The sequence below is a fragment of the Octopus bimaculoides genome, chromosome 4, assembly GCF_046866305.1.
Source record: "Octopus bimaculoides isolate indiv1 chromosome 4, ASM4686630v1, whole genome shotgun sequence".
NCBI classification, from domain to species: domain Eukaryota; kingdom Metazoa; phylum Mollusca; class Cephalopoda; order Octopoda; family Octopodidae; genus Octopus; species Octopus bimaculoides.
This window is the reverse complement of record NC_142931.1, coordinates 19,292,783-19,314,813: the sequence shown is the minus strand read 5'-3', so window position 1 is coordinate 19,314,813 and position 22,031 is coordinate 19,292,783. Positions and strand designations below refer to the sequence as shown.

At 36.2% G+C, this 22,031-nt stretch overlaps 1 protein-coding gene across 6 annotated transcripts in view; it reads left to right on the top strand.

The window, feature by feature from the left end:
- The window catches only part of LOC106881469 (protein O-mannosyl-transferase TMTC4), a 117,766-nt gene extending 97,828 nt beyond the window's left edge, over positions 1–19,938 (top strand). For all 6 annotated transcript variants that reach the window (XM_089350396.1, XM_014931875.3, XM_014931866.3 and 3 more), the window contains exons 10-17: positions 1,522–1,578; positions 4,982–5,053; positions 5,642–5,721; positions 8,350–8,457; positions 9,483–9,624; positions 12,560–12,674; positions 13,341–13,523; positions 19,618–19,938. In XM_089350396.1, coding sequence (XP_089206522.1) covers positions 1,522–1,578; positions 4,982–5,053; positions 5,642–5,721; positions 8,350–8,457; positions 9,483–9,624; positions 12,560–12,674; positions 13,341–13,523; positions 19,618–19,754 — 894 coding nt within the window. In that variant the 3' untranslated portion in view covers positions 19,755–19,938. The remainder of the gene's footprint in view (positions 1–1,521; positions 1,579–4,981; positions 5,054–5,641; positions 5,722–8,349; positions 8,458–9,482; positions 9,625–12,559; positions 12,675–13,340; positions 13,524–19,617) is intronic.
- Positions 19,939–22,031: the final 2,093 nt, after the last annotated feature.

The window sequence follows — 22,031 nt, the reverse complement described above, 5'->3', positions numbered from 1 at the left end:
GGCAAAAGGGACTGATAGAATAAGTACCAGTGTTAAAAAAAATGAGTATTGGGGTCAATCTCTTCAAGCGCTTGCGAAGTTTAATGGTTGTTTTTAAACTGTATAAATAAACTGAAGTCAGTTACGGATTGACACTGCATAAAAGATAAGTATTATAAAGCATCTACCTGACATTAATCTTATAACGCTTTTAAGGTTTAGCTGTCAGCTTCATTGAGTATACAGAAAATATTTAATTGCAGTTACATGTACCGAAGCAAAATTGTTATTGTTGCTGTTGTAGTTATTGTGACATTTAAAGACTGAACATAGGACACTAGATTGCTTTCAGTACTCAGCAGAGAGAGAGATAAAGAGAGAAAATTGTCTTTGATATTTCTATAAAAACAATTACAGATCAAGTCATCCTCAGTAAATACAGATTGTCAGGATTCCATTAATTATCAACAGGATGTTGTTCGTTTTAGTTATCTTAAGAAGTTCAATGATTAAGTTGCAACGAAATCTATACAAGCTCGAATCGATCATTAAAAGAAGTTATCGAGTTGAACGTAAACTGTCAGATGAAAACTAGAATAAAGACCTAACAAGTGAGATTCTACATGGTCGTTTGACATGGCAGATATAGCAGCTAAAACTCCATCATATTACATCCGCCATTTTGAAAAAAGAAGAAAGAATACTGAATAATTTAGTCTTAGATATTTTTATTGTTGAAAACAACACTGTTCATGGTTGAAACAATAAAATGAAATTAATTAATTCTAGAAGAACTCAAACTCTCAAACATTATTGGTCATTGGACTCCTTATTCGCCTAATCACCAAACCTAGAGCTTAACTATGGTCTATCCATAGCACTTACTCAGCATTACCTGACACCTTAGGGTCTTATTGACACCATTACCTCTCATAACCTCTCTCTCTCTCTCTCTCTCTCTATATATATATATATATATATATATATATTCATCTGTTACACATGCATGAAGGTTTTACAATGGTGTCTGAAGAAGCAAAAGAGAAGGTTATCTTTTCTTTCCTCAGATACTGCACAAATTTGCTGAAGATCTCTGTTGACTAGATATCTAGATATCACTAGTGAGAAATTGTGGAATGAAAGCGACTACAGGTACTAAACAAACAAACACACACATGCACACACAAGCATGTATGTGTATATATATGGATGTACATGTATGTATATATGAATGTACATATATGTGTCCAAATATGTGAATGCATATGTATGTGTGGATGTATATGTGTGTGTACAAGAGTCTGTGTGGGTTTATGTACATTATATGTGTATATACATGTGTATGCATGTATGTACCAGTGTATGTACATTTGTGCGTATATATGACTGTACATGTTTGTTTGCATGTGTTTGTGAATGTATACGTTTGTATGTGTGTGTATGTATGAAATTTCAAATATCCTTTATGAAATCTAAAAATGATAAGCACACATTCACAGTTCAGCCGTAGTTTATCCAAACAATCATTTCTTTATCTTTCAGGTTGTGACTTCATTGTTAATATTTTTGGTTGTTATAAACATATACAGATCAGTGCAGGTAAAACTTTTTGTTTTATATTTATAATAATGAGCTTCTTGAATACAATGCTCAGGTGCATGACAGCATACACCTTATGCATTAATAACATAATGAAGGGATTAACAGCAGGTGTTTCTTGAAGAGTCTTCTCTTACAATACAAATTATTTAACCCTTTTGTGACAAACCCACCTGTGATTGTCTCATGTTTTAAACCATTTGTTTAAAATGTTCATATTTAAATTAAAACTTCAGTCGCAGTTTTATGCTGTTATCTTTAATTATGTTACAAATGCTAACTAAATGATGTAAAGTTAATTATTTCACTAAATTCTTTCAAAGTTTTACTTTCCAAATTTAGTTAATGTCAGGTATTTTGTTAAAAATGTAATTAGCAAAGGGTGAACAGCAAAGCTGTGTGGTTACAAAGTTTGTTTCACAACCACATTGTTTCAGGTTCGGTCCCACCACACGGTACCTGGGGTGTCTTCTATAATAGTCCTATGCTGACCAAAGCCTTGTAAATGGATTTGGTTGATGGAAACTGTGGAATCCTTTCCTATGTTGATGTGTGTGTGTGTGTATACAGAGAGAAAGAGAGAATTACAGTATGGAAGACGTATTAACCATTCAAAAACACACAAAGATTGATAACTTCACTTAGACATTTTTCATTTGGTGTCAAAATTTTGTCACATGAATTGAGGAATTGCAACCTGGTCACTGATGCAGTTCTACTACACCTCCAAAATGTGTGTGTGTGGTGTGTGTGTGTCTGTATGCCTGTGTCTCACCACCTGACAGCCAGTGTTGGTTTGTTTCCTACCTTGTAACTTAACAGTTCAGCCTTATAAATCTATAGAAAAAGTACCAGGCTTTGAAAAAGGAATAGGTACTGAGGCTGATTTATTTGACTAAACCCTTGGCCCCAGCATGGCCTTCACCTAATGACAGAAACAAGTAAATGAATGAAAGAAAGTGTTTGTTTGAAAAGACCTGCTGTTCTACTGCCTGTTGGAGTAGTAGCTAATAGTAGTAGTTGTAGGGAATAGAATATAATAGTGTTGATCTAATCTTTCCTCCTACACTACACCTTATATATTTAAGCAGCAGGAAAATAAATAAATAATAACTTAGTAATAAATGAATAAACATCTGCTCTTTTATATTTCATTCAAAATTAAACTATAAAGCAGATGATGACATTTGTTTCAAGTTGTTGTTGACCAGTAACTCAACAATCCACTTCTATTGCCTTTTAAGAAAATACAAGATTGTTCAGAAATGTCACCTTTTGTCTTTAATACTTTCTTTTAACTAAACTAAGAATATAGGTTTGTACCTAAACAAAAAGGGGATAAGAAGGAGCATGATTGTGTGATTGAGGAGTCCTTTTCACAACATTGTTCCAAGTTCAGTCCCACTCATAGTCAAGGCTTATTTGAATAGGGTTCAGCCAGTATATTGGTCTGAGGTCTGAAGAGTCAAAAAGGAGCATGTAAATATCTGACAGGGCCCTTCCACATAAAATAAAACGAAAGAAAGAAAAAAATTCAGAGCCCCTGCTTATGGCATCATGAGTTGGCCAATAGTTTTTGAGTGTAATTTGGTAAATGGAAACTATACAGAAGCTTGTATATGTATGTACAGTTATGCCTCACTTTATGAGGACCCCCTCTTTGCAAGACCCTAGGTTTACGAGTTTTAGTTTATAATAAAATTTTCAAGCACAAGATCCATATTTTGAATGAAGTGCCAAAGTTTCTACTACTATAACAAATGCTTTTGCATGTTACTGAGAAATTTATAGAGAGCGAAAAAAACTTCTAAGCAAATAATTCTAGACTTGTTTTTTAAAAAGAAATCTACAATTCCGTCTATGAGTGTTTATGAATTGGCGATCGTGTCTACAAGTGATGCTGTGCATGAGTCTTGTGCAAGTGAAAGTGATTCACAAAATAATTATAATAATATTTTTTATCATAAATGATCTTGACATTCTTTTTACTTTACATGAAATATTCTTTACATTCTACTGTTGTTTTATTGCCATTTATTTACGAGTATTATAAATTTTATTGCTAAAATATTTTTCTGGGAATGAATTACGATTTATAACATTGCTCCTATGGGAAATTATTGCTCTGCTTTACGAGTTTTTGCTTTATGAGTGGTCTCCAGGAACAAATTAGCTTGTATATTGAGGCATTGCTATATATCTTTTGCCAGTGTGTATATCACCAAGAGATAAACATCAGTTAGAAAAAACTGAAAAAAATTGGTGATCATAGAATGGTTTTTCATTTACTCCAAGTTACATACTTTGTCTCTCTCACTGTCGAAAAGGCAGTGAACCACTGATTTGTTCACTGGAAACCTATAAACAGCAATAATATTGGTTTAAAATTTTGGCACAAGGCCAGCAAGTTCATGTGAGGGATACCAGTGCTCAACTGGTACTCATTTTATTGACTCCAAAAAGATGAAAGAAAAAGTCAACCACAGCAGAATTTGAACTCAGAACATAAAAATAGACAAAATGCCTCTAACTATTTTGCCTAATGAGTTGTAGTGCACCTGAGCCTCATCATCATCAGCATCACATCATCGTTTAACATCCATTTTCCATGCTGGCATGGGTTGGATTGTTTGACTGAGGTCTAGAGAGCCAGCGGCTGCACCAGGCTCCAATCTGATCTGGCAATGTTTCTACAGCTGGATGCCCTTCCTAACACCAACCACTCTGAGAGTGTAGTGGGTGCTTTTTATGTGCCACCAGCACAGGAACCAGTCAGGTGGGCCTGGCAATGATTACGTTCGGATGGTGCATTCAACATGCCATATATATATATATATATATATATATATATATATATATATATATATATATATATATACATATATATATATAGGTAGTGCACCCAGCCATAGAAAATCAGCCTCAACGTATTCCATCCAGCTCATGTTGTTTCAATTCTTGGACTGGGTGTTGTGTTGTGATCTTCATTTCATGTTGCTCCAGTCCAATCAGCTGACAAAAATTAGTAATCTTGAAATGGACTGGCATCCCATCCAGGAGGAATATATACACCATGGAAACCAGGAAACTGAATATGAGTCTCTATGACTCAGAAAGGATCTTTATCCTATCTGTCTCTGTTACAGAGCTCCATAATTATATAAGAAAAGCCCCAAAGTACCACATTTCACTCACATGATATATATTATTTATGTTTACTTGCTAACACATTTCTTTATCTCCTGACATATCTGAAGAACTGGGTTTTGTAGATGATACCCAGATGTTTGAAAAACTGCTTATGGCACATGTTTGTTTGAAGAAGATATATTAAGTTTCTGTATATTAACACACACACACCACATATTCATATTTATAAAACTTCAATTTTTTTTTTTTTCAGAGGAGTTCTGAATGGCAAACAGAATTTCAGTTATTTACTTCAGGTGCAAAAGTCTGTCCATTAAATGCTAAAGTAAGCTTCTCTTTTATAGCATTTTTATTAAGCGTTCTGTTAAATCTTTCATTTCATTTTATGTAATGCAAGAAAATATAGTTGTTTAAATTATTTCGCAAACGGCACATTAAAACGTTGCATTTGTAACAATTAACAACAAATATTCACCTAAAGAAAAACAAAACAAAAAAATCCTGCATATGCTCTCTCTGTTTCTCATACATACACATACATGTGCACATACACATACACACACTTATGCTTACCTCATGTCTATATATTCAAATGAAATCATCAGGTCAGTGTACCTTCTACAAATACCTACTATATTTGATGGCATTATAAAGCACTTTTTTTTTCCTTGAAAAAATGTCTTTGAAAATAAACTGCAGGTCCTTATATGTGAAGCTGAGCATCTCAGAAGCTTTAATGCACTAAAAAGACTATTTTTACTCAAATAAGCACTTCTGAATTTGGAATGTGCCTAATATACCCGTGCATCTTTTATGCCATTAAATATTGTACTTTTTAAAAACGGCATATAGATATAAGCTACAAATTAAATTAAATATGTATTCCAACTCTTTTCTTTTATTTTTATTTAAGATACATTACAACATCGGTAAAGTTCTTGGAGATTCAGGCCAAGTACAGATGGCAATTGACAAATACTATGAAGCAATAAGGTCAGTTGTTGGTTAATTATTATTATCAAGGCAGCGAGCTGGCAGAATTGTTAGCACACTGGGTGAAATGCTTAGTGGTATTTCATCCATTTTCACATTCTGAGTTCAAATTCCACCAAGGTTAACTTTACCTTTCATCTTTTGGGGTCAATAAAATAAGTACCAGATGAGTACTGGGTCAATCTAATTGACTATCTCCTTCCCCCTATAGTAGAAAAGATTATTCATCATCATCATCATCATCGTTTAACGTCCGCTTTCCATGCTAGCATGGGTTGCATGGAAAGCGGACGTTAAACGATGATGATGATGATGATGAATAATCTTTTCTACTATAGGGGGAAGGAGATAGTCAATTAGATTGACCCAGTATTATTATTATTATTATTATTATTATTATTATTACTACTACTGCTGCTTCTGCTGCTGCTGCTGCTACTACTACTACTACCACTATTATTATCGAAGGCAGCAAGCTGGCAGAATCATTAGCACTGCCTGGCAAAATGCTTAGCAGCATTTGCTGTCTTCACGTTCTGAGTTCAAATTTCGCCAAGGTTGACTTTGCTTTTCTTCCTTTCGGGGTCAATGAAATAAGTACCAGTTGAGTACTGGGGTCGATGTAATCATCTAATACTCTTCCTCCAAATTTCAAGCCTTGTGGCTGTAGTAGAAAGGATTATTATCATCTCCGCCTTAGCAAAGGCAGAGGTATTTTTTTCAGTCATGTTTGTTTGTTTGTTCCTCCAGGGACAAGATATCTCAAGAACCATTGGATGGATTTGGATGAAACTTCCAGAGATATTTGGCCTCATGATTGGCATGAACTGATTAGATTTTGGGATCTGGCCAATTTAAACATAAAACAGGGAGAATATTTTGGTTGGATATGGCCAGTTTAAATGCTAAAGGGTTAAAGCTGTGAGCTGGCAGAAACGTTAGTGTGCCGGGCGAAATGCTTAGCGGTATTTCGTCTGCTGTTACGTTCTGAGTCAGATGGAATTTTGTTGTGGTTGACTTTCTACAGTTGGATACCTTTCCTATCACCAGCATTTACCTGTTTCCAACCAAGGGGATATTTCCGATTACCAGACATGTTTTTCACAAAAGACCAAAAACAAACAATATCATGTGTATAATGGTAATCACACATTGTCAAGACAAGGTTACATACAAACACACACACACACACACACAATGGGCTTCTTTCAGTTTCCATCTACCGAATCCACTCACAAGACTTTGACTGACCTGGGGCTGTAGTAGAAGACCCAAGGTGCCATGCTGCAGGATTGAACCCAAAACCATGTGGTTAGAAAGCAAGCTTCTCAACCACAGAGCCACACATGTATATTCTTTTACTTGTTTCATTCATTTGACTGTGGCCATGCTGGAGCACTGCCTTTAGTCGAACAAATGAGCCCCAGGACTTATTCTTTGTAATCCTGGTACTTATTCTATTGGACTCTTTTCCCGAACCAATAAGTTACGAGGACGTAAACACACCAACACTGGTTGTCAAGCGATGGTAAGGGGACAAACACTGACATACACATACGACAGGCTTCTTTCAGTTTCCATCTACCAAATCCACTCACAAGGCTTTGGTCGACCAAAGGCTATAGTAGAAGACACTTGCAAAGGTGCCATACAGTAGGACTGAACCCGGAACCATCTGTCTGTGAAGCAGGTTTCTTACCACACAGCCATGCCTGTGCCTGTGTATATTTATAAATATATGTTTAATGGCTATCTAGGGTCTCATCATCTCTAATATATCCTTGTCTTTAAAAAAAAAACAGTAGGATGTTATTTGTGAGAGATTCAACTGCTGTTTTAGTCTTTTACTCTTTTACTTGTTTCTGTCATTTGACTGCGGCCATGCTGGAGCACCACCTTTAGTCAAGCAAATCGACCCCAAGACTTATTCTTTGGAAGCCTAGAACTTATTCTATCAGTCTCTTTTGCTGAACCACTAAGTTACGGGGACGTAAACACTCCAGCATCGGTTGTCAAGCGATGTTGGGGGGAACAAACACAGACACACAAACACATACACACACATACATACATATATATATATACATATATACGACAGGCTTCTTTCAGTTTCCGTCTACCAAATCCACTCAATATGCTTTGGTCGGCCTGAGGCTATAGTAGAAGACACTTGCCCAAAGTGCCATGCAGTGGGAATGAACCTGGAACCATGTGGTTGGTAAGCAAGCTGCTTACCACACAGCCACTAGATATTCATTTAAAAAATATATATGAAATAATGAAATTATTGTATAAAGTGCTCAGGTGTTCTACATCTCATCAGAAAAAGTAGCCAAAAGTGCATGAACATTACATAGAATAATGTACAGGAAGTGAATAAGTCATTAAAAAAGGGGGAAATTGACCTACAGGTCTACTGTTGATGAATTTTAGGAATCATGGAGTTTTGAAGGATGCAGTGTCTGTCCTGTTGCTGGTAGTTTATTCCATGCTTCAGCAATTCTGAGCATGAAAGAAATGTTCCCAAAACTCATAGGTGCTGTGTTGTTATTTGATTTTGTAAGCATGTACACAAGTATTAGACATATGGAATTCAAAATATTTACTTATTTATTTATTTTGTTCTAGATTATACCCAGAATATGACCAAGCTATGAATAACCTTGCTAATATCTTAAAAGATCAGGGACAGGAAGAAGCTGCTGAAAAATTATTAACGAAAGCAATTCAAATCAGGTAAATTTAAGATCTTTCAAGTATTTCAGTATCAAATGCAGTAATTAAAGTAATTTGCTACTGATGAACTAAACATATTTTCTGTCTGTACTGACGAGCAAAGTTTCAATCACGTTCCTTCACTGTTTCTTCTCTCTTCTACATCAGTGGCATCTGTTCCCTTGAACAAGTTATTTACTTATCTCTCCTGGCCTCTCAGCACCAACTACTTCACCAATTCTGATTTGAGGAAGATTTAACTGATTGCTATTAAATCATGAACAGATACACCCCAGCCTCTGGTCCACTGGTGTACTTTCTTCTCTCTGTCTCTTTCATTACTACTATAAGGGTCTCTGTTCCTCAAAGCTGGCTGGTCTTACTATCTCCCCAATTCAAGCACCACCAACTCACTTGTCTCTATTTTCTGAGATCCTTGTTACCTCCAACCTTTACCACTACCACCTTGACAGTATTTGAAATCAAAACATAAAAAAAAAAAAAACTGAAAGAAATCCTGCTAACCATTTTGTCCAGCATGTTAACAATTTTGCCAATTTGTTGCCTTCATACATAGGATAATAATCCTTGTACTATAAGCACAAGGCCTGAAATTTTTGGGGGAAGGACTTAAGTCAATTACATCAACCCCAGTTTTCCACTGGTACTTAATTTATCGACCCCGAAATGATGAAAGGCAAAGTCGACTTCAGCAGAATTTGAACTCAGAACATAGCGACGGGCGAAATTCCACTAAGCATTTCATCCAGCGTCCTAACAATTCTGCCAGCTTACCGTCTTACAAGTGATGATGATGAAGATGTAAACTATAACTGAACCAGCCACACAACTATTTAAGCACATCCTGTTGATTAATTTATTGACAGTTGACTCCATTCCAATAATGTTTGTATTCTAAGTATTTTCTATTGAATTATGTCTTTTTTACATTTCTGTTTTCAAAAATAGGTTTACAATTTTCATACCTAACTTTATTGTTGTTTAATATTAATGATTTCTTTTCTCTTTTTTTTATGCAATATCAGACCTTCGTTTTCCACAGCCTGGATGAACCTTGGCATAGTCAAGGCATCTCAGAAAAAATATGAAGAAGCTTTATACAGTTATCGCACAGCTATTCAGCACCGGCGGAACTATCCAGACTGTTATTATAATATGGGAAACTGTGTAAGTGTATTCAGTTCACAGAGACTTTTTACCTTCATCATTTCGACTTGTGAAGTTATCATCATCATCACCATCATTGTTTTTTAACATCCACCATCTCTCTCCTGCTCTCTCTTGTACTCTTGTTGTCTTCCACTCTCTCTCCCCTTCTCCTGCTCTTCCCTCAGGCTGGATAACCACGTATCTCCTTTACAGCAGCACACCTGTTTCTGTCCTCATTCCTGATATCTCTGTCTCTCTCTCTCTCTCTCTCTCTCTCTCTCTTTTCTACATCAAGACATCTGTTTCTGTCTCAATATAACCTTTCATCATCTGACACAAGATCACTTCCTCCAATACCCCCTCCCTTCTAAAAGGATTTTTGTCTTGCAAGTTACTTGATTACCCTGGCAGTGCTGGTGCCACTTAAAAAGCATCCAGTTCACACTGTAAAGTTGTTGGCATTTGGAAGAGCATCTAGCTGTAAAAACCCTGTTAAAACAGACAGAAGTCTAGTGCAGGTTCCTGCCTGGCCAGCTCCTGTCAAACCGTCCAACCCATGCCAGCATGGAAGGTAGATGTTAAACAATGATGATGATGATGACTTATCCATGCTTACATGGCTCAGTCAGAATTTGTTGAGGTAGATTTCCTACAAATGGATGCCCTTCTTGTCACCCAATCCTCACCTGTTTTCAAGTAAGATAATATTTTCTCATAGCCAAACCAGTTTTCATGCAAGATTAAAAATGGAATCACTTGCTTGATGGTGGTGACCCTTGTTTACGACTACCATGCAGTGTCGAGGCAAGGAGGTAGTAACATTCTCACACACATACACACACTCATACATATATAGTATGGGCCTCTTTCAGTTTCTTATTTCTTTATTGCCCACAAGGGGCTAAACATAGAGGGGACAAACAAGGACAGACGAAGGGATTAAGTTGATTACATCGACCCCAGTGCGTAACTGGTACTTAATTTATCGACCCCGAAAGGATGAAAGACAAAGTCAACCTCGGCGGAATTTGAACTCAGAACGTAACGGCAGACGAAATACCGCTAAGCATTTCGCCCGGCGTGCTAACGTTTCTGCCAGCTCGCCGCCTTTCAGTTTCTGTCTACCAAATTCACTCACAAGGCACTGGTCAGCCTGGGTCTGTATTAGAAGACACTTGCCAAAGGTGCTACATTTGCATCCCAACCACCTGAACCCAAAGTCAGATGGTTGGGGTGCAAGCTTCTTAACACACCTCCATGTCTGTATTCCTTCTTTTTAATTCTATGAGTTGTGATGGTGAACAAAACCTTATTCCTGTTATTCTGGTGCTAAGCAATAAGAGATAGTTTATCACTGGATTCTCTTTTGAGAACATTTTATCTTAGAACTTCAAATTGTCTTCCATAATTGCTGGCAAAAAAATTTTAATAAATTCTGAAAATGAATATTAATCATTAAATTAATATTTTTATTTCATAAAATATTTAATGTGAGTCACATTTAATGCATAGAATGTTAAGAAACATATTAATATGAACTTAACTTAAGGTGGTGAACTGGCAGAATAGTTAGCATGCCAGGCTACTTTCATTTTTATGTTCTAAGTTCAAATTCCACCAGGGTTGACTTTGCTTTTCATCCTTCCAGGGTCGATAAAATAAGTACCATTTGAGCCCTGGAGTCAATGTAATTGACTTACCCCTTCCTTGAAATTGCTGGCCTTGTACCAAAATTTGAAACTAATATTAACATAACTGATTTTTTCTTCCCCAAATGCATAATCTTGCACATTTGCCTGTTTTTGTTTTTGTTTTCATTACTATTTTGGCAAATACATGTTGGCTGTGTTCTGCAGACGTTAGAACAAGACCCAAAGTTAAAAAAAAAAAAAATCAAGAGTTGTCTCCCATACTTGCTGGAAAAATGAAATTAATGGTGATTGTTTTTTTTTATTAACCCCTTGCTCATTTTATTGTTTTGTTTTGTTTTTTAAACTCTGTGCATTAGCATTAACTTCTTTAATCAATACTTTTCCCTGCTATCCATTTGAAAGTGGTTCATACCAGACGAACGAAAGTTAAGTATATTAAAGATTAACTTTGTCTTAGTATAAAAATTGAAAAGAATATATAGGTACAGGCATGACTATGTTTTAGATATTTGTTTCCCAACTACATTGTTTCAGGTTCAATCCCACACAGTGAGCTTTGTGAGCAGATTTGGTAGACAGATGCCGAAATAAACCCACATATATACATGCGTTTGTGTATCTCCTTGTCTTAACATTACACAATGTTCAGCCTCATTATAGAAGCACTGTCTTTCATTTCCATTCTTCCACGAAACCATGTCTGATCATGAGGAAATATTACTTTATTTGGAAACAGGCAAGGGTTGGTGACAGGAAGGGCATCCAGCCATTGTAAAATCTGCCTCAATGAACTCTGACTCATGCTAGCACAGAAACATCTATGTTAAAACAATGACAAGGATGATACTGAGTTGTTAAAGCATTGAAGAGGAAGTGATGCAGTATTCGTTTTATATAATGTATATGCATCCATATGTGCATGTGTGTGTGTGTGTTAACCAAAGGAAGAGGTGCAGTGTCCGTGCTCTCTCTTGGGCTTCAAGACTGATGAGGCTGAAGTTCAGCCTGAACACCTGCAGAAAAAAATGTGGATGACAACAGAGCCAAGGGTTTGGTGTAAATGTTTGAAAGAGGTTGAATTTTACTAAAGGTGCCCAATGATGAAACGTTGGATATTTTTCTAATTTAAGGATCACCACACCTAGCCATTTTTAAATACTGTGGTATTAATTGTAACTCTACTGTACTTTCAATTTAATGAGATGATTGATGATGATTATCATCTTTGAAATATAAATATTCTTCCATTTTGAGTATAAAAGTTTATATTACATTTTTCTTTTAAATATTGTATTTCCTAGTTCTTGGAGACAAAACAATACCAATTGGCCCTACTTGCTTGGCAAAATGCAACCTTGTTAAAATCTACACATCTAAGTTCTTGGAGTAACATGGTAATTCTTCTTGATAATATGGGTAAGTAAACTTCATTAAATATTTTATTTTACAACATCTTTTAGGGGTTTTTGTGATTTTTGCCCTTTGTAGGCAGCTCAATGATTAATTTGAAGGCTATTAGTGAGTACTTGATTCACATGTAGCGCAATATCAAGTGGGTGGGGGTCACTATTGAGTAATTATGGAAGTGTTTGGATTAACTTTTTTCTTCTCTTCAGATTCCATTGTTATTCACTGCTCTGATGTGTCTTTCACTGGTTTGAATCTATTTAACATTTTCTAGTTAAAATCCTTGAGACATTTTATTACACACTGCTCCAATCTACTCAGCTGGCCAAAATAAGTTGTTCCCGTAACTCAAAAGGCCAGCCTTTGTCACACTGAATTTCCTTGAGAACTATGTTAAAGGTATGCATGTCTGTGGAGTGCTCAGCCACTTGCACATTGATTTCATGAGCAGGCTGTTCCATTGATCAGATCAACTGGAACCCTCAGTGTAACTGATGGAGCACCAGTTTGAACAGTACAACCTGAAAATTTATTAGTTCTTGATGGAAAAATTCTTCACAAAAATATAGATAAACACTCATTGATAAAGTTGATGCTTACTGCTATAGCCATACTGGGAGGGATTTAAATTGAAAAAATCATAATAATTTTCTGTTGTTCTTGTTTATATTTCAGGAAACCTAACTGCTGCTGAAACTATGTGCAATATGGCTCTGCGCCACCTTCCAGGAGAATCCATTTTGTATCTTCATCTAGCAAGTATACTTGGAAAACTGGGTCGATATAAAGAAAGTGAGCGTAACTTTCTCACTGCAATCAAATTGAAGCCAGACACAGCCCGGTATTATCTAAACTTAGGTAGGTGAATTTTATCATCCATTTGTGAAGTGGTTAGCTTTAGGAGAGGCCTCCAGCTGTAGAAACCATGCCAAAGTAGACATTGGAGTTTGGCATAGTCCTCTCTCTTACGGGCTCCTGTTAAACCATCCAATCCCTGCAAGCAAGGAAAACAGACATTAAACAGTAAGAATTTGTTGTGTCTATGTTCGCTTCAGGATGATTAGGTTTGAGTCTCAAGTTCTCTTTCAATCTGATTGTCAGGGTCAACTCCCTTTCCCTTTGCATCTCTGCTTGTGCTCACAGACACTGAGTGTTTATACTCAGTTAGCTTTCTTCTAGTCTGCCTCCATTCCCAGGCTACCGAGGCCAGATTAGCAATCCAGTTACACTGCCAGTGTAGAGACATGTTTTAACAAAATCTAAAAAAGTACTTTACTCCCAGTGATTTTGCAGCATGCTAGACCCACTGGACTCTATCTTGGAATTTTTAAGTTTCTGAGCTATTGCTAGATAGTCATTGATTCCATGTTGGGTTCACTGGGTTTTTTTGACAGGTATTTTTGTTTGTCCTACAGAGTTTCTAGTAACCGTCCTTACTAGTCAAGTACAGTGGGGAAGAATTGGTTTATTCACTGACAACCCTATCATATTACCAGCATCGCTTATAATCCTGAGTGAATATGGCATATCATTTGAGCAGGCTGAAGAATGAACAATTCAAGTCTAGGGGAAGATGAGAATGGAACAAAGATTGATTTCAATGATCAGACAGTGAAAACTGCAATATTTTGAACAAGTTATCAGGGCTCAGAACTTCTGCATGCATGTCTTAAGCACTTGGGTGAATGGAAAACAGGCTTGTGTGTGACAAAGACAAAAATAGAATAATGACATCAAGGACTGGATGGAGAGGATCCTGGTGGAGTGCATAGCTGCAGCACAAGACCATAGGATGTAACAAGGAATGGTAATTGTGTCTCTGACACTCAGCCATGAGGGTGGTCAGTCATTCACTCAATTTGATTATCTTTTAGCTTTTACTTGTTTCAGACATTTGACTGCGGCCATGCTGGGGCATTGTCCTGAAGAATTTTCAGTTGAACGAATCAATCCCAGTACTTATTTTTTTGTTAAACCTGATACTTATTCTATCAGTTTCTTTTGCTGAACTACTAAGTTGTGAAGTAGTGGGTTGAGACAAACATACACACACATGACAGGCTTCTTTCAGTTTTTATCTACCAAATCCATTTACAAGGTTTTGGTCATAGAAACACTTGCTCAAGGTGCCACACAACCTTACCTGTGTCTATTGTGTATTTTTTAAGAAGTTCCATTAATATTATTTGTTAATGCAAATGACTACCCATACCTCTCTCTGTGAACCATGTCTTCAAAAGATATTGATTAAAATCAAGCTTTTTCTTGTTTGCTTTGTATTGGGAGTGAGGGAAAATGAAATTAAGCTAATCAATATAAATATTTGAACATGTTAATTGCATTGAAACTTCACTACATTACTTTTTTAGTTTATCAATGTAGCTTGAAAAAAAATCAACAAAAATGTTGAAATTACAACTTCAAAAATTATATAAATGTATACATATCTTTTTTTTAATCAGCAGTAGTAACTTCTGCAAATTAAATTTATATATATGTATAATTTATATATGCGTATATGTATATATAAACATATATAAAAACTGACCAGATAGAGAAGTGAAGTGAGAGAATAGATGTTTTTTTCCATTTGTGTGTGTGTGTGTATGTGTATGCATGCGTACACATACACACACACACATTCATGTTTATAGTTGTATTTTCTTGTTTGTCTGTTTGTGTTACAACCATATAAATGTGAATATATATATATATATATATATATATATATAAAATTGAATTTCTGTTTGTTTGTCAGAATGAAAGTAAAAATTGCAAATCTGTAGGAGTAGTTTTGGCCCTGGTTCAGATTCGAAACAGTCTGTTGAAATGAAATTAAAGACAGCAAATCTGTAGGTGTAGTCTCACCCTGGTTTAGATCCAAACTGAATATTTCAATTCTCCTTGGGAATATGGCCCATCAAGTTAAACAACACCAATTAAGGAGATATATATAAGCAGGCCTTCTGGTGCATATTTGGATCCCCAATCCACGAAAGGCACCCAGCAATTCAACAACTTTTTGTGGATTTAGAAAATGGTCAAAGGGTTTACTTCACTGCTGAGACTTCTACAAATCAAGTTTCAGATCCAAAGGATACCACTTTAACAGCCTTTTTCAATCTTTGTTGTGGGGGACAATTTTTCAAAATCGCTGCTATAATATGAGGTTCCTTCTTATTACACATAGAGTAATAATAAATGGAATAGATGCAAAATAGGTACAATGGTTCAAGGTCATTCTGGAATTAGGTTTGGTATAACAATTAGTAGAGTATATACTGTACATCCTAACAAAAATGAATGCTTTCATCTCATAATGCTTCTTCATGTAAAAAGAGGACCAACTTCACGGGAAAGTTTGAAAGAAGCTGATGGTGAGATTTGCAGAACATATCGAGAAGCGTGTTTGAAGTTAGGTTTACTTGCAAATGATCGGCAATGGGAAGCAACACTGAAAGAAGCTTCAATATCAAAAACACCAAAGAGTTTAAGAGGTTTTTTTTTGCTGTTATTCTTTAAAATTGTGAAGTAAGAAACCCTGTTGAACTGTGGAATAAGTTCAGAAATGATCTTGCTGAAGATTTCAAGCATCAAGTTCAGTTGAATAATCCTGAGCAAGATATTGGTTTCACTGATGCTATATACAATGCGGTTTTAATTGAAATAAAAGATCAAACTATTTCGATGGGAGGTGAACCTATAGAAAATTTAGGTCTCCCACTAACTAATAGAAGGGATCTTAACAGTGGTAAATGAGTGTAAAGAGAGGAAACAGTGATATATGGAAACTTAATGGAAGCACAATGTGCTGGAAGAGACTCAGATGTTTTATATTCACTTCCACCACTATCATTCTTACATCCTGTTTTCTCTGCTTACATGGGTTGGGTTGGCCAGATCCTCTCCAACACAGCATCTTGCGCAGTGTAAGCAATGGTCTTTGTTGTCCCTTTCATGAGGTTCAACTTTTTGAAATCAATCTCCAGTTCTTTATCTTGTGTCTTCCTCAACCTACTTCTTCTACAGGTTCCATCCATCTGGAATTCAAGAAACCTCTATATGTATATACATCATATACTTTTATCAGCACAGTCCTCTCTCTTGCATACCACATCCAGTTCCTTCCATATCTAGCTCCTCTTGTTCAGCTCATCTGCACTATGTTATTCATGTACACCAACATTATACATCTGTCAGAGCATGCTTGCCTCACCTCTCTAAACCTTCACAAATCTTCCGGTTTCAAAGTCCATGTCTCATAACTATAAAGCACCATGCTCTGTCTGCAAGCATCACTCAATCTGTCCTTCTGCCTGGGAATATTCTTACTAATAGAGACAGTAACTCCCTGAACTTTCCCACTCTATTCCTACTTCAGCAATTATTCCTTCAGAACAGCTTCCTCCATTACCAATCAGGTTATAAAAATATAGAAGCCTTCAACCACTTCTAAGAAGACCGCAAAATACTTTATCATTTGCACTCTCACAACCAACACCTGGTGCATCTGTCACATATGAAGGTCACTCTCCCTCTCAGCCTACCTGTTTTCATACAACACATATATATATGTGGTTTATAATGGACATGCCATATGGAAGTAAAATACCCCACTTCTCTATATATCATGCTCCAATCCCACTTCCTTCTAACTAAAATCTTTATCCTTGTTTGGCCTCTTGATTCAAGGCTTTGTTTCCCAATTCAGAACTTTCTCTCCAAATAATTGATCAGTTCCACATGAGAACTAGATCATCAAACTGCAGAAACTTCCACAGACAACTCCCAGATTCCTTTGTTACAGTCTTGAGAATCATAATAGACAGAAGAGAGTTTAGAACTAAGCTCAGATGTGCACCAAGCTGTACATCAAATTCTTCACTAAATCCATTGTCAACTCTCACACTGCAAACAGCACCTGTACACAGCTTGCATTGCTCTCACAAGCTGCTCATCTAGCTTTAGCTCTCTTAGAGACCATTATATCTCAGAACATGGTATCTCAGTGAAGTTCCTCTACAGACTAACAAAATGTAGGCAGAATAACTTGAAGTGGCTGAGTATTCCATAGACATTTGTGTGTGTGTGTGTGTGTGTATATGGATATATATATATATATATATATATATACACACACACACATGCACAAACATACATTTACATTTATGCATATACATTCACATATGTACATATATATACATATATACACATACTTGTTTTTTTAAATATGAAATATGAAATTTTGTGTGTGTGTTTGTGTGATTGAGTTCATATTTCCTTGCCTACATGTTTGTTTGTTTTTTGGGGCTGGTTGCAAACAATGACTTCACAAGCACTGCCATTTGTTTTTCAGTCCACCACAAAAGCATGTCTAGGCCTTTCTGGCATGTCTTGGCATGTTTCACAGTGTAAACAAAAGATTCATTCATCTTGTGTCATTTGTTTCCAATTCTCAACATAAACATATCTGGACCTTTTATTGTTTGATAGACTGGAAGATTATTATCTCTTTGCAAACAAGTGGGAGTGTTGATGACAGAAAGGTCATCTGTCTGTAGAAAACTCTACCCCTGCATATTCTTGTCTAACCCAAGCAAGCGGGGTAAAGCTGACATTAAAATGGATGATAATGATGATGATGATGATGATGATGATGATGATGATATATAATTATATGGATAGTATTGTTTGTTCTAATATTGTAGTGACTTTACTAGATTTTATTATTCTTTTATTTTAGAGCTCTCTGCAGGATTTCTGGTTTTATAGCAGTGTTTCTTTTATGTCACCGACCATAATATGTTGTGTATAGCTAATTCTGACACATGAAAATAAAAGAGAATTATTTGACATTTGATGAATTCATCTGACAAAACGTACAATGGCAGATGAATTAAACATTAAAACAGATTTTTAAAATCATGGAAAAGTATCCAATATACTCAAGTGAGGGAGTATTTGTCTTCAGATAATATTTCTCATGGATTTGCTGTTTTAAGAACACAGGTATTAGAGAAAGATAAAAATTCATTGTAACTGTGGCCAGCAAAAGCACCTGATGCATTTCAACCCTTGGTGCTCTGGCTAACTGTTGCTGGCATGAATTTTCATCTCTCTCTGATATTTATTGTTTTCAACACAGCAAATCTATAAGAGATGTTATTTCAGGACAGTTACTGCAGTAACTGGCCTATTGACAGTGTACATACATTAAGTATGATACACATGAAAATGTAATTTAGCAGGTATATCAAAATTTTTTTATTGACTAACAATTTTGGTTAATAAAACTAGAATCCATATCAAACTGGTTCTTCATCATCATCATCATCGTTTAACGTCTGCTTTCTATGCTGGCATGGATTGGACGGTTTGACTGAGGACTGGCAAACCCGTAAGCTGTACCAGGCACCAATCTGATCTGGCAAGGTTTCTACAGCTGGATGCCCTTCCTAATACCAACTACTCCAAGAGTGTAGTGGGTGCTTTTTACATGCCCCCAGCACATGGGCCAGTCAGGCGGTACTAGCATCAACCATGCTTAAATGGTGCTTTTTACGTGCCACTGGCATCGGCCATGACCATGACCATGACTTCACTTGCCTCAACAGGTCTTCACAAGCGCAGTTTATTGCCCAATGGTTGAAGGGTACTCTTAAATGGGCCGGTTATGCTACACTGGCATAAGCCATGGTTACGGTCTCACTTGGCTTGCTGGGTCTTAAGCACAGCTTATCTCCAAATGTCTCAGTCACTGGTCATTGCCATCGCCTTTGTGAAACAAATATTCTTAAGTTTAAAAATAACGAATGTTATTTTTTTATTACTTGCATTCCTTTCTTATATATTTAATCAGAAAATAACAATGAACTTATATAGAATGTATCTAAGTATTGTATACAATCAGCTCATTAAAATTAATCATTATTTTGTTTTTTACTGATTGCAGGTATACTTTACCACCGATGGGGAAAATATGACAAAGCTGAGGCAGCATATGAAAAAACACTTCTTCTAAATCCATCACTAAAAAATGCCCAGGAATATTTACAGGCTGTGCAGAAGAAATTGAAGCAAGGCAGCTAGCTAAATTCAGGAAAAAAAAAAAACAATTATCTTAACATTGTCTCTTGAGGTGGTTCATTTCTGTATCATTGCATCTCACATCCAAAATCTGATAGAACTTATATTTTTACAAGACATATATTATTTCACTTGTTATAGCATATGTGAATGTCCAGAGTTTACAAATAAAATTTATTCATTTTGATTTCTTGTATAATTTTATATAAAATTAAAAATTTCCACATCTGTTTGAGAATTGCAGCCACTCGAGTAAAAAAAAATCAGCATGACCGCAGCCACTTGGCTGAAACACATAAATAAATAAATATATATAATAATGATCCTTTCTACAGTAGGCACAAGGCCTGAAACGTTGGGATAAGAGACTAGTTGATGACATCAACCCCAGTGCTCAACTGCTACTTATCTTATCAACCCTGTAAAGATGAAAAGCAAGGTCACCCAAACCCCTAAGACATGCATGCAGAAGTTCTGAGCCCTGATAACTTGTTCAAAATATTGCAGTTTTCACTGTCTGATCATTGAAATCAATCTTTGTTCCATTCTCATCTTCCCCTAGACTTGAATTGTTCATTCTTCAGGCTGCTCAACTGATATGCCATATTCACTCAGGATTATGAGCGATGCTGGTAATATGATAGGGTTATCAGTGAATAAACCAATCTGAAGTCAGAACATAAAGATGGATAAAATGCTGCTAAGTGTTTTGCCTGGCATGCTAACGATTCTACCAGTTCGCTACTTTAATAATAATAATAATAATAATAATAATGGTTTCAAATTTTGGCATAGGGCCAGCAATTTTAGAGGAGGAAGCTAGATGATAACATGGACTCCAGCAATCAACTGGTGTTTTATTTTATCAGCTCCAAAATGACGAAAGGTGAAGTCAACCTCAGTGGATTTTGAACTCAAAACATAAAGATGGACAAGATATGCTAAGCATTTTGTCTGGCATGCTAATGAGTCTACCATCTCACCATCTTGATACTAATCATAATAATATTTAGAGCTAAACACTTGTGCTTTGGGTGCTACTGAACTCTGTCTCTGAGTGAGGGAAGGAGACCAGTCAATTACTGTATTTTTCAGCTAAGAATTTAGAGCTAAGAAAAAGTAGGTCAATTTATACATCAAGACAACTTTGGAGAATCAAAAATTCTACATGAAATGCAAAAGGATTTGGAAAGATAGTAACAGTGTGTGAATATTAACACTATATGTTTACACTTATATATGCTATGCCAGAAAATATGGAAAATATGGTACATCAACCCCAGTATTCGACTGGTACTTATTTTATTGACCATGAAAGGTTGAAAGGCAGAGTCAACCTCAGCAATATTTAAATTCAGTATAAAACCAGAAAAGAGTCACTAAGTATTTTGTGTGACACTAACAATTCTGCTTGCTCACCAACTTAATAATAATTTTTTTTACTATAGGCACAAGGCCTGATATTTTGGGGAAGCAGAGATAAGTAGATTACATTGACCTCAGTACTTGACAGGTACTTATTTTATTGACCCCGAAAGGATGAAAAGCAAAGTCAACCTTGGCGGCATTTGAATTCAGAATGTAAAGACAGATGAAATATCACTAAGCATTTTGTCCAGTGTGCTAACAATTCTGCCAGCTCAATAATAATAATGATGGTTACTCCTGTTTGGAGTAGGGGACTTAAAGTTAAAGAGTATAATAGAAACAAAGAACAAAAAAAAAAACATGGGTGGAGGAGTGGCTGTGTGGTAAGTAGCTTGCTTACCAACCACATAGTTCCGGGTTCAGTTCCACTGCGTGGCACCTTGGGCAAGTGTCTTCTACTATAGCCTCGGGCCAACCAAAGCCTTGTGAGTGGATTTGGTAGATGGAAACTGAAAGAAGCCCGTCGTATATATGTTTGTGTGTCTGTGTTTGTCCCCCCTAACATTGCTTGACAACCGATGGTGTGTTTACGTCCCCGTAACTTAGCAGTTCGGCAAAAGAGACCGATAGAATAAGTACTAGGCTTACAAAGAATAAGTCCTGGGGGTCGATTTGCTCGACTAAAGGCGGTGCTCCAGCATGGCCGCAGTCAAATGACTGAAACAAGTAAAAGAATAAATGAGAGAGAGAGAGAGTAAAAACCTAAGAAACAGCATCTATTTGCAATGGATGCATGAATGTAATTTTAATCCAGGGGACATTGATGATTTTGATTTTGCCTGGGATTGGGTAAGGGTGTCTGTTGATTGTAGCTTATAGTTCTCCTATTGTTCTGTTTCTTCAGCTTAAATT